Source organism: Nelumbo nucifera, chromosome 4 (assembly GCF_055504915.1).
Source record: "Nelumbo nucifera cultivar China Antique chromosome 4, China Antique-T2T, whole genome shotgun sequence".
Classification (NCBI taxonomy): Eukaryota; Viridiplantae; Streptophyta; class Magnoliopsida; order Proteales; family Nelumbonaceae; genus Nelumbo; species Nelumbo nucifera.
The window spans coordinates 77,571,828-77,584,682 of NC_142652.1; the positions used below are offsets into that span (position 1 = coordinate 77,571,828).

The 12,855-nt window shown below is 39.3% G+C and overlaps 1 protein-coding gene across 1 annotated transcript in view; it reads left to right on the plus strand.

Annotated features, from left to right (window-relative positions):
• LOC104605082 (lon protease homolog 1, mitochondrial-like) overlaps window positions 1–12,855 on the plus strand; it is a 42,992-nt gene that overhangs the window by 11,335 nt on the left and 18,802 nt on the right. The window contains exons 9-11 of the mRNA XM_010269699.3: window positions 84–170; window positions 388–427; window positions 6,184–6,355. Coding sequence (XP_010268001.1) covers window positions 84–170; window positions 388–427; window positions 6,184–6,355 — 299 coding nt within the window. The remainder of the gene's footprint in view (window positions 1–83; window positions 171–387; window positions 428–6,183; window positions 6,356–12,855) is intronic.

Below are 12,855 nucleotides of genomic sequence, written 5' to 3' on the forward strand. Positions count from 1 at the left end.
AGTTCATGTACTTGCATATTTTGTTTCCTCTTTCATTTTGTGACGCATCTTTCAAGTTTTATCTTTTTATGGTTCTATGCTAGGAATCAATAGCAAAAGCAATTGAAGAGAAAATAAGTGGTGAGCAGCGCCGCTATTTATTGAATGAACAGCTTAAAGCAATAAAGAAGGTCTGTATTTCATTATACTTGAAGGAATTTGACTGCTATTTATTTAAGTTTCATGCCCATTATATTTCTGGTTGTTTCTCTTCATGAAAACAGTTATGATCAAAATACTTGCTGGATTGAAATTTGTAATTGGATTTTAAAATGTTTTGCTTTGATATGTCTTTCTTTCTCACTATCATGGACTTTCATGAATCTAACTTCATTTGTCTTACTCCAGGAGCTTGGTTTGGAGACTGATGACAAAACTGCACTTTCTGGTTAGCTCTCTCTCTCTCTCTCTCTCTCTCTCTCTCCCCTCCCCTCCCCCCCACTGCATGTGTGTTGCAAATTGAATCAGAAAACAACTCCCAAGTCCAAGAAGCATCTTAGAAAGAAGAAGATAGTTACAATGATAATCACTTTCAGATTTTATGGCCGATTTGGTCTCATGTATTTCATCATCCAACCATTGGATTGGCCTCGATTTTAGGTATGTGGTAATTCTATGAGTTTCCTACATGTTTTAATTATTTTGTTTTGAAAAAAAGGCAACTTTCATTCAAGAACAAAAGGAGAAGTTTCTATTAGAAGTTATGCAAAACTGTGGGTTTGGGGACAAGTGGTGTAATTGGATCTTTGGGTGTATCAGTACTTGCCACTACTCTATTCTGGTAAATGGTATGGTGAGGGACTTTTTTCCAGCTTGCAGGGGTATCAGGCAAGGGGATCCACTCTCACCCTTCCTTTTTACCTTAGTAGCTGATGTGATTAGTAGGATCATTACTAAGGCTGACAGCGAAGATGCCATTAGGGGTTGGAGAATAGGGAGACACCAAGTTCCCGTCACCCACCTTCAGTTTGCGGATGACCTAATGATCTTTTGTGAAGGAGGTCTTAGCGAAAAGGTAGCAAACCTAAAGGAGCTAACAAAAGGTTTTGAAAGTATCTTTAATTTGAGAATAAATCTGGAAAAGAGCTGCATAACGGGTATAAATTTGGAGGTAGGGGAGGTCGAGGCTATTGCGGAGTGTTTTGAGTGTTCCACTTCTGCTTGGCCTATGTCATATTTAGGGCTTTCTTTAGGGGAAAATCCTAGGGAGAGTAGATTTTGGACCCCAGTGATAGAAAAGTTTGAGAAGAGATTAGCCTCATGGAAGAGGAATTATATCTCTTTAGGAGGGAGAATTACCCTAATAAGAGCTACCTTGGCTAACTTACCAACCTATTATTTGTCTGTTTTTAGGATACCAGTTAGGGAAGCTAGGAAACTGGAGAAGTTGATGAGAGATTTCTTATGGGAGCCGGGACAAGAAAAAAAGGATCACTTGGTTAATTGGGAAATTGTGTGCAGAGAAGTAAAGAAGAGGGGGGTTTGGGACTTGGGAGGGTAACTAGAAAAAATCAAACTCTGTTAGGGAAATGGTTGTGGCGATGGCTTTTGGAAAGAAGGAGATTGTGGCATGAGGTGGTGGGAAGCATTCATGGGAGGTCAGCTAACCTAGCAACACCTTGGAAGGCTATTCACAACACTCTTTCTCAATTCCTCAATTTTATCAGGTATGAATTTTGTTCTGGCAACTCTGTCCATTTTTGGGAGGATATTTGGGTAGGAGACACCGTTAAAGGATTTGTTCCCTTCGCTATTTTCTATTTCTTTGTACAAAAAAGAGGTGGTCTCAAAATTTGTCTCACCTTTGGGAACACCCTTAGATCCTACTTGGGATTTTGGGTTTCGTAGAGGTCTTAGGGATGATGAAATTGTTTCTCTTTCTGCTTTGCTTGGTTGTCTTAATCAGGTTTGTTTGGATCCCTTCAAGCCAGATAAGAGGGTCTGGACTCCTAGACCCAATGGAACCTTCACTTGTGCTTCTTTCTTCAAGTCCATCTCTCAACTTTCTACTCACCAACCATTTCCGTCAAAAGAAATTTGGTGTAGGCCAGTTCCCACAAAAATTTTGGCATTTTGTTGGGAAGTATTCCATGGGGTAGTAAACACTTTAGATAACCTACAAAAGAGAAGACCTTTCCTCTGTATTTCTCCTAATTGGTGTATCCTCTGTAGAGCTCACGGTGAGGATTGTTACCATCTATTAATATCTTGTCCCTTTTTTGCAGACCTTTGGGCTTGGCTACTTTCGTTGTTTGGGGGTAGTTGGAGTCTACCAGCAGAAGTTCACATGCTCTTCAACCATTCTACCTTTTATTGGCCTACAAAAATAGGGAGAATTATGTGGAGATGTGCTCGTGCTGCTTTGATTTGGACTCTTTGAGAAGAAAGAAATCTTAGAATCTTTCATGAAAAGGAAAGAAGCAGTCAGAATTTGAAAGACTGTGTGTTGAATAGGGCAATACATTGGCTGAAGACCTTGGAAATCTTTCATCAATTCTCCTTTAATGACCTTGGGATTTGGGAACTTCATCAGGGCAGAACTTTTAGCTGTTGTACAAGGGGTGCAATTTGCAAACCAGCTGGGGGTACAACAACTAATAATCGAGGGGGACTCCAAAGTGGTGGTGGGTTGGTTGAAAAATTCTGAAGAGGCCATGTGGTGATACAAGAATGAAATGAAGAAATTCAGTTGGTTGACAAGGAATATGTTGGTCACTGTATAGTGGGTGGGGAGATCCACAAATACTTTGTCAGATATGTTAGCTAAGCAAAGGGTAAATAGGGAAGAATTATTTTGGGCTCAGTTGTGATTCTTGTTTTTCTTTCCTAGTTTACTTGTAAGATTCAAGGAGGCGCTGCAGCTTGCGCCTCTTGCTGGGATGATGTATGAACTCACTCTAAATTTGCTTATGAATCAATAAATTTATTATTAATCAAGAAAACAAAAGGAGATGGGGGGTGTACATGAATGATGTGCACAAGAAACAAAAAAGTCCAAAAAACCCCAAAATCAGGTTTTACATAGGCAAGGTATTGGCACTATACAAAGGATCGTTGGCCCCTCCCAAATTTCTCTAGAGAATCAGCCGCAGAGTTAAACTCCCTTGGAATCCATGTAAAGAAACAGGGAAAAACAACATCTAATTCCGGAATTCCCTGATCTCTTTTGAAAAATGAACAAATCTCCATGGATCCACATCATGACTGGAAGTGGTGTCTAGAATAGCCTAAAGATACTAAAAAGGATCATAGGGTAAAATGGGAAGTGGTGTCTAGAAAGAAAGACAAAGGGGGCTTAGGGATTGGAAGTATTAGAATAAGAAACACAACTTTGTTAGGCAAATGGTTATGGAGGTTTGTTTCCTAAGGAGCAAGAGAGTTCATGGCATAAGGTGATAAGAAGTATTCATGGAATGGCAGAAAATGGATGGGACACTGGACTCGACCCAAGGGCTTCGCGCTTTTTCCCATGGAAAGATATTGTTGGTATCTTGCCTGTCTTTTCTCCTTTCGTCAGGTATGATGCTTGCGTGGGTAATAAGATTCTTTTTTGGGAGGACTTGTGGATTGGGGAATCTCCCCTTAAGGATAGATTCCCAGACCTATATTCCCCTTCCCGAACCTATATCCCCTTAAGTATGGAGTGCTCTGGTACCCCCAAAAGTAAGGGCTTTTTGTTGGGAAGTGGTTCTCCAAAAAATCAATACCTTGGAAGTGCTTCAAAGAAAGAGATCAAATCGGTGCTTGTCACCTCATGTCTGTAGCCTTTGCTTGAGGAATGGTGAGACGGTGAATCACCTATTAATTTATTGTCCTTTTAGTGCTCTAATTTGGGATTGGTTCTCCTCTCTCTTTGATTGTAGGTGGACTCCTCCCACAAGCATAGCGGATTTATTTGACCCTATCTTTTTCTGACAACCAAAGAAGAAAGGAAGGGTGATGTGGAGAACAACAAGGGCAGTTATCTTGCAGGCAGTGTGGGAAGAGAGAAATAATATGATTTTCCAAGGGAAAGAAAAATCAGCTCCTGAAGTTATTGAAGGGATCACCATCAAGGCAGTACATTGGCTGAAAACTCTTGACTTGTTCAAGGATGTCTCTATAGATGATTTGACTAGAGGCTGGAGTATTTTAGCATGGTCTTCTACTTCATCACCTACCATACAAGCAGTTTGGTCCCCTCCTTTGCAGTGTAATGTTAAACTGAACTTTGATGGCAGCTCTCTTAAGAAACCCTGGACCTTTTGGAATAGGGGGTGTGTTTAGAGATGCGGAAGGAAAAATCCTAGCTATGTGTTCTGGTCCAATAGGTTTGGGGGACTCGCTTAGAGCTGAAGTACTGGCTCTCCTCCAGGGGCTCAGATGGGCCAAGCAATTGGGTTTTCAACAGTTAGAAGTGGAGGGGTATTCAAAATTTGTAGTAGGTTGGCTGCAATCAAATAGTTTGGGAACATGGTCCCTTAGACAACATGTAAGGGAATTATTGAGCCTCACAAGGGAGCTGGGTGCACAAGTGTATTGGTCTAGGAGGTCAGCAAATGTTTTAGCTGACAACCTAGCAAAACAAGGGGTGAACCGGGAGGTTTTGTTTTGTGCAGTGTTTTAAGTTATTACTTTAGAAGGTGACAGTTGTTCTTCTGGTTTTATCTAATGAAAATTATAGTTTCCTATTAAAAAAAAAAAGCTCTAGTAGTTCTTAACCCCAGAAGGAAAGCTACTTCAGCTTCTGAAGCATCTCCCTCACCAATTAGCCACTGAAAGCCCACAAAAGCCAACCACTAGCATCTGAAATGTGACCCCCAATACCTCCTATCAAATTTCAGACAAAAGTCATGGATAGGCCTGAGGGCAATGCTGAAGTGGATCTGTGGACAATCTCCAGAAGTGAGATGCAAGATTTTCCCTTTAATACCCTCCGAGGAAGAGAGGACTGACTGTTGAAGATCCTTTTATTACCTTCTTCCCAAATGCACCATAAAACAGCGTGGGTGACTGAGAGCTATTGATCAGCTTAAGCTATTGATCAACCAAGAATATAAATGAGATCGCCTCTAAACTGAAAGCTATTGATCAACCTAGAAGAAGTTAGATGCAAGATTTTCCTTTAATACCCTCTAAGGAAGAGGGCCGACTGTGAAGATCGTTTTATTACATTCTTCCCAAATGCACCACAAAACAGCGTGGGTGACTGCTCTCCAGAAGAATTTACCCCTTTGACACAGCTTTCACTTAGCACATTGGAAGATAAAATAAAAAAATTTGTTAGGAGGGGCCCAATAGAAGCTACTGCCCTGAGTGATCTCAAGGGTAAACTGCCAAAGACTTTGGGCAACACTGCAATTGATAAGGAGGTGGGCAATTGATTCCCTGTCCTTCAGGTACATAACACAAACATGAAGAGAGAAGTTAAAAATGGCTCTTCTTTTTCTGTAAATTATGTCACGAGTATTTATCCTTTCACAAGAGGCTTCCCAAGGTTATAATCTGGCAATCCTTTCACATAAGTAGAGAAGTAAAGAATTATGTCTCAAGCATAATCTGGCAATCACATTATAAGCTGGTTTCTACCGATTGGTTATAATATATTTTTTTTTCTGGTCAAAAGTCAAATTTTAACCCTTGAACAGGGGTTCATCAAGGCCTGCCCCTTAAGCTTGTGGAATGTCTTGTCTGTATTTAAATTGAGTTTTGTTGGATCAAGTAAGGTCCAAGAGATTTCTCTCTTGAAGTCAGTACTAGTTAGGAATTTTATAAAAATACAGATTTATGAAGTTATTTTTGGTATCTGAACATTGAGTCCATGGGGTTTTAAGTTTCTTATACCCTGTGAATAGTGATGAAACTAGTGATTTTTGAATAGAATCTTATCTTTTCCTCTAAGATAAACTTCCGCTTTACTCTTTTGAGGTTCAGATCATCCAACCCTAATAAGCCCACTATCTATTTTTGTACTTAGTTTTTACTGCTTGGTCATTTATAGCTGCTTTGTTCTTATATTTGGATATATGTTTGTGGTTTTCTTTATGTTAGTGTGTTCTTCTATTGCTGTGTTGGTTGGAATCCATTCTTACCTTTCCTGGGTAACTCCATATTATTGGCATGTGATTGGAATAAATTCCTTAACCTTTTCTTTTGTTGCTGCAGCAAAGTTTAGGGAAAGGCTTGAACCCAATAAGGAGAGATGTCCACCACATGTTCTGCAAGTTATAGAAGAGGAGCTAACAAAGCTCCAGCTTCTAGAGGCCAGTTCGAGTGAGTTCAATGTTACCCGTAACTATCTAGATTGGCTCACTGCATTGCCTTGGGGAAACTATAGGTATTGTTGTAATACTCTTTTATATGTTTATAAATTTATGTAGGAGTAATGTTTCTATTGATACTGAAAGCTTATTTGTAGGGGTGATCATGAAAAACTGAAAAACCAAACCGAACAGGCAAGACTGAACCGAAAATTCCGGTTAACCGAACCAACCAGTATGCACATATTTATATTATATATATTTTTCATATATATGCATTATATATTATAAATATATTTATAATATATAATATATAATATGTAATATATTATTTATTATTTATAATATAATAAAACATTTTATATTTATTATATCTAATATTATGAAAATAAAAAAACCAACAAACCGAACTGGCGGTTAACTGATTGGCTTCGGTTTGGTTTTGGTTATTGGTTTTCCAAAAACTGGTACTACCGGTTTGGTTTGGAAAAAAGGCCCATGGTTCAGTTAACCGAACCATGAGCACCCCTGCTTATTTGTAAGATGTATGTACATTCCCATTGTATGGTACCCTGGTGTACATGGGTGCTGATATAGTTACTGATATTAATGAGTATACATCAATACAATACTCAACCTTTTTATAAAAAACAAGTATTAATTTATCATGCCTAATGTGACAGATTTCCCATATAAGGAAGTTTGGCTGCCTCATATCCCTTCAAAAGTGCTTTATGAAGGGGAGAGAGAGAACACAGATTGCTTATTCCTCACTTGTCCAATAGCTAGTGGAGTGTATAAGCACTTGTACAACCTTATAAATCTCAGCTGGTGCCTGCCAAAAACTTTGGAGGAGCATTTGAAATCCTAGAAGTTTTGATGCTTAAATAGGAGGGGAAGAAAATTATGGGGTGTGATCCTGGCTTCTGTAACTTGGTGCTTATGGAAGGAGAGAAATCTCAGAATTTTTGAAGATAAAAGCTCCTTGTTTGAAGCATTAACTAAAAGGGTTTTGGACACTAATTTCTTGGTTATCAATTCAGGAGATATTCAGAGATCTCCTTTAATGTCACATGATGAGAAAAAAGAACCTATTAAATAGGTCGACTTTGTAGCCTCATCCAATCAGATTAGCGAAAAAGAGTCTGACTTTTTTGCAATTCCATAGACAGGACATAGGGCAATGATCCCATTGAATGAGTAGTCATTTAGGTTAACTCTTTCAAGGTGTATTTGCAGGATGGATTGCCCAAGGAGGTCAGGCATTAATGGAGACTGACTTTCTAATTCTTCCTTGAGAGAGGCCTTACCTATGTCCAGCAGGAAGGCTGTATATGTCGTGAAGTTATCTGATCATTGTTATATTGGGGAACAGGGTTCATCCCCCATGAAGGATGAATATAATTAGAGAGTATGAAATTGGGGTTAGGTGGGTGGGGCTAGCCTATGAAATTGGGGTGCATGTCATATTTGTTATTGTAATTCATTTTTTACATATCAATGAAATGTAGAAAGCTTGGAAAACATAAAATCACACAAAAGAAAAAGGAAGAAAAAAGTGAGAAGCTAAATTTAAGACACATAACAAACTTTACCATAAGCTAGGCACTACAGAGGGAGAGAATGAAATTTATAAACTTGGAAAGATGGAAAAAAAGGAAAAAAAGTAGAGATTCTGATGTTAGATGCATCAAAGAGGATAGTGTAGAAATGTAAAATTTTCAGTGAAATCATTTTATATGGCTTTCATCAAGGATAGTGTAATCCAATGATCAAATAAGTGGAATTTGGGGAAATCCAGTACCCCTGAGAGTTGAAGCTTTTGCTTGGCTGGCTGCAACGGAGAGTGTTCTTACAACAGATTATTTGAAAAGTAGAGGAATCTATCTGGCTAGCTATTGTTATATGTGCAAGTCAGACGAGGAAACTGTTTTTCATCTGTACTTCTCCTGCCAGTTAGCAAATTTCATCTGGAGATTCTACTCCTTCCTCTTTGGGATTCCCATCTTCCAGCCATCAACATCAGCAAAGATTTTCTCTACCTGGTCTGGAGCTGCATTTCCTTTGCAGTTTGCTGGTCTCTGTGGTGGGAAAGGAATAGGAGGCTCTTCGAAGGAAAGGAAAGAAGTATTGAAGTGATTGTGGCCTCGGTTGGCAATCTTATCACAAGCTGGGTCATCTCTCCAAGAATTTGAGCAAATCAGTCCTTCAGACTTTGCTGAGAATTTTTGGGACATCCTTGAGATTCAAACTTGTAATGTGAATCATTTCAGTCTGGACTGAAGTTTTGGTGTATGTTTTTTGCTTTGATGTGGGGTGTTATCTTGACACCTAAACAGTTTGTACCTGTTTTTTCTTTTAATAAAATTTTTCTTCTTTACTCTTCAAAAAACAATTTAAAGGAAAGATGGAGGATCTATTTTAAAAAAGTACTAAATGAAGAGCATATAGAGGGCACATGTTGGGCAGGGATCAGTAGTTCTGATATAGCTAGAAATAATATGTACTTCTATAAAATTAGAGCCTTCAAAGTGATGGAGCTTTTAAATGAGGTTAAGAAGGGAAAGGCATTAGGACACAACTTAGAGCTAGAACTTTTGGAGCCCTGTGGTAGATAGGTTCTCTAAGAAATGAGCCACTTGGAGAAAGAATTATGTATCCTTGGGAGGTGGAATTCTCTTAATCAGATCTATGCCAGCCAGTTTATCCATTTATTACCTCCTGGTGTTCAGAATCCTAGTGTTGGTGGTGAATAGACTTACGGAGATTATTAACGACTTCTTGTTGGAATTAGGGGGGAACAGAAAGGATCACCATTGGGCTATGGTTACCAACAGCAAAAAAGATGGCAGTTTGGTTATGAAGAGATTGATAAATAGGAATTCAGCACTTTTTTGGTAAGGGATTCAGCATTGCTAGGGAAATGGTTGTGGAGATTTTCCTTGGATACTAATAATATTTAGCACATGTCATACTGAACATTTATGGCACGGATGCTAATGGGTGGAATTCGAGCTGGTTGCCTGAGTGTCTTTGGCATCTCTTTGGGTTTTGTCCATTTTGGTGCTTGTTTGGGTAATAGGATTAAATTCTAGGAATAGCTCTGGTGGGGGATAGACCTTTAAAGGTTTTATTTTCAATCATTTGATCTATCTCTTCCTATAAGTCTGAACCCATCTTTCATGTTGTGTCCACTTCAAATTCCGGATTTTCTTGCAGCTTGGGTTTAAGGGACTTTGAATCTTCAGAGGCCTTAGTTTTAATCAATTTCCTTGAGGTTGTTTTTCTTGACTCTTCCACTTCCAACTCTACGTTTGGACCCTTGATTCCTTTGGAGTTTTCTTTGTGCACCCTTTTCTTGAGCTATCCTCAGTTCTCTTCAGTTGTGGGGTTGGCTAGTTGAATGCATTTGGACACAGAAATTTAGGACGTTCTGTTGGGAATTGTTCCACCTAGAAATTAACATGTGTGAGACTCTTCAAAAGAAAACTCAACTCTTTCCTATTCACACATTTGTGCATGTTTGTAGTCTTGTAGATGCAAGAAGGTTGGTGGAACAATATTGAATTATATTTCCTCTTCACCTTAACTGCAGATGTCCTAAGTAGGTTAATCTCCAGAGCAGACTGGGAGTGGCTAGTTAGAGGCTGGAGAAAAGGGAGAAACAGTGTGGTGGTTGCTCATCTCCAGTTTGCAGGTGATGCAATAATCTTTTGTGATGGAAATGATTTGAGCAAGTGAGGAGATTGAAATTGTTATTGAGTCCTTTTGAGAAAATTTCTTGTCTGAGAATAAACCTGGAGATAAGTTGGAGTGAATTTGGAGGACAATGAAGTAGAAGCAATTGTTGAAGTCCTAGGTTGTCAAATGAGTGTTTGGCCCTTGAAGTACCTAGGTATGCCTTTCGGGGGTAATCCAAGGAGTAGTAGGTTTTGGACACTAGTGGTAGAAAGGTTTGAAAAAAGATAAGCAGCTTGGAAGTGTAACTACATTTCTCTAGGTGGGAGAATGACTTTGATCAAATCTATCTTGGCAAATCTTCTAGTACCTTGGAGTTTTTAGAAATCTGGGAACAGCAGAATAGGGGAAGCTTTTAGAAATTACTCAGGTATGGTGGTGGCCATTTATTCAGGATCAATTGTTTCAGTAACTAGGTTAGGGATGAAATTTTGGCATTGCTACAAGGACTATCTAAGGCTAGCAAAACAGCTTGGTCTCAAAGATTTGGAAGTGGAAGGGGACTCACAACTGGTCATATCTTGGACAAGACAATCAATTTCAGCACATTGGAGTTACTGGCACTTATTCAGGGAGATAGATAACCTATCAAGAGAACTCAACACCAAATTTAGTTGGAGTAGAAAAACTCCAAATGGGGTAGCAAAGTGTGTGTGTGTGGGGGGGGGGGGGTTAACAAATATACTTTGTTTTGGGCAAAAGTGTAAAGCTGTATATCTGGGTTGGTTGTAGTGTTCTGACGTTGTACCAAAGTGTGTGTGTGTGTGGGGGGGGGGGGGGGTTAACAAACATACTTTGTTTTGGGCAAAAGTGTAAAGCTGTATATCTGGGTTGGTTGTAGTGTTCTGACGTTGTACCAAACTTAATTCATATCTTAATCTAATGAATCTTTTGTTTTTTTTTCTGATAAAAAAAATCTTCTAACTTGGATTCCTTGGAGACTAAACCATTTCTTGGGCTCTTGGCAGAGGCTAGGGACACCCTGAATTGCCTAAATGCAAGACTAACTTGGATTCCTAGGGAACTAAATCACATAGCAGATGGTTTAGCCAAATGGGGTGTATTTCTGGAAGAACTGTATCTGTATGGTGATAGAACTCCTCTGTAAGCTTTGGGGTTCTACCGCTGCTATGTACATCTTCTCATGTACTTTTCTTGCTTTAATGAAATCTGGTTAACCTTTCCTAAAAAAATTAAAAAACTCTTCTAGTGGGATCTTGGAGAAACTAATGAGGGATTTTCTTTGGGATCTTGGAGAATCGAAGAAGGATCACCTGGTCAAGTGGGAAACGATAAGTACAAGTAAGAAACAAGGTGGGCTAGGCCTAGGGGTTGGTAATGCGACTTGTAAAAATCAAGCTTTGTTAGGGAAATGGTTTTGGCACCAACTTTTTTTTTATGAATAATAATAAGTTTATTAATTCAGAAGTTGATTTGGAGTTGTGAATTCATACAACATCCGAGGAAGAGGCGCGAGCTGCAGCCCCTCCTTGAATTTTACAAGTAAACTAGGAAAGAAATACAGGAATCACAGCTGAGCCCAAAACAATTCTTCCCTATTTACCCCTTGCTTGGCTAACGCATCTGACAAAGTATTTGCTGATCTCCCCACCCACTGTACAGTAACCAACATATTCCTTGTCAACCAACTGAATTTCTTCATTTCATTCTTGTAGCGCCATATAGCCTCTTCAGGTTTTGGCACTAACTTTGGAGAGTGAGAAGCTTTGGCATAAGGTGATAGTAAGCATACATGGCTTGATGCAAAATAGCTAGGGTGCTGGTTTATCCACCAGAGCAACTTTGGCCTCTCCCCGGAAAGCTATTCATGTGATCCTACTTTTCCTCAACTTTATTAGGTATGATTTATAGTTAAGGTCTAAAATTCTGTTTTGGGAGGACCCTTGGGTGGGAGATGCTACTTTATAAGACACCTTACCTTCCCTTTATGCCATCTCTTTGCTAATAAAATGAGCCTATCTCCTCCTTTTTTCTGTATCTGATGGGGTGGCGTGGGATCTGGGTTTCAAAAGACGATTAAGAGAGTTTGAGTGGGGCTCAGATCTACCCAGGAGCTGTTCCCACATCTCTACCCACGAGACATTACAACTGCCCATTGGGAATATCACCCTTGTCATTGATGGGGAGATGTTCCCAATACACAGTGGTGGTGCTCTTGAGTAGGTATGTGGGAACAACTTGTGGGTAGCAGATCCTGAGTGGTTTGAGTGTTCCCTAGTCACTGAATTACTACAAATCCTTGATTCAGTTGTTGACCCTCTCAAGTTTGATGAGAGAATTTGCACTTCCAACCCAAAAGGCTCTTTTTCTTATGCCTCCTAGACGCTGGTTTCTCCTATTTCCATTGGGTCCTCTTTTTTGATGCTTGAGGTTTGGTGTAAACCGGTTCCTTTAAAAATAGAGGCTCTTTGTTGGGAGGTTTATCATGGAAAAATAGAGTCTCTTTGTAGCTATGGGTCTCGGACGGGGGTTCTGTTTTGTTTTGGGTGCTGTATGGTTTTCTTGTCCAGGTTTCTTTGCTGTGTCATGTTAGTGCTTTTTTCTTGTTTTGGGGTTTGGTTGTCGGGGTGATTGGGTTTTTGGGGGTTTGGCATACAATGGTGTTAAGCTTTAGTCAGTTGTACTTTGGGTTTTTCATTTCATTCGGGTGATTGCTTATCACCTTTCCTTGTATTCTGTTTTTTTCCTGTTTTAATAATTTTTTATTTATCTTAATAAAATCAAAACTCAGGAGTTATTTCAAAAAAGAAGAAAAAATGTGTGTTTGTCCCCAAACTAGTGTTTGCTCTGCAAGGAAAATGGTGAAACTGCTGAAAAC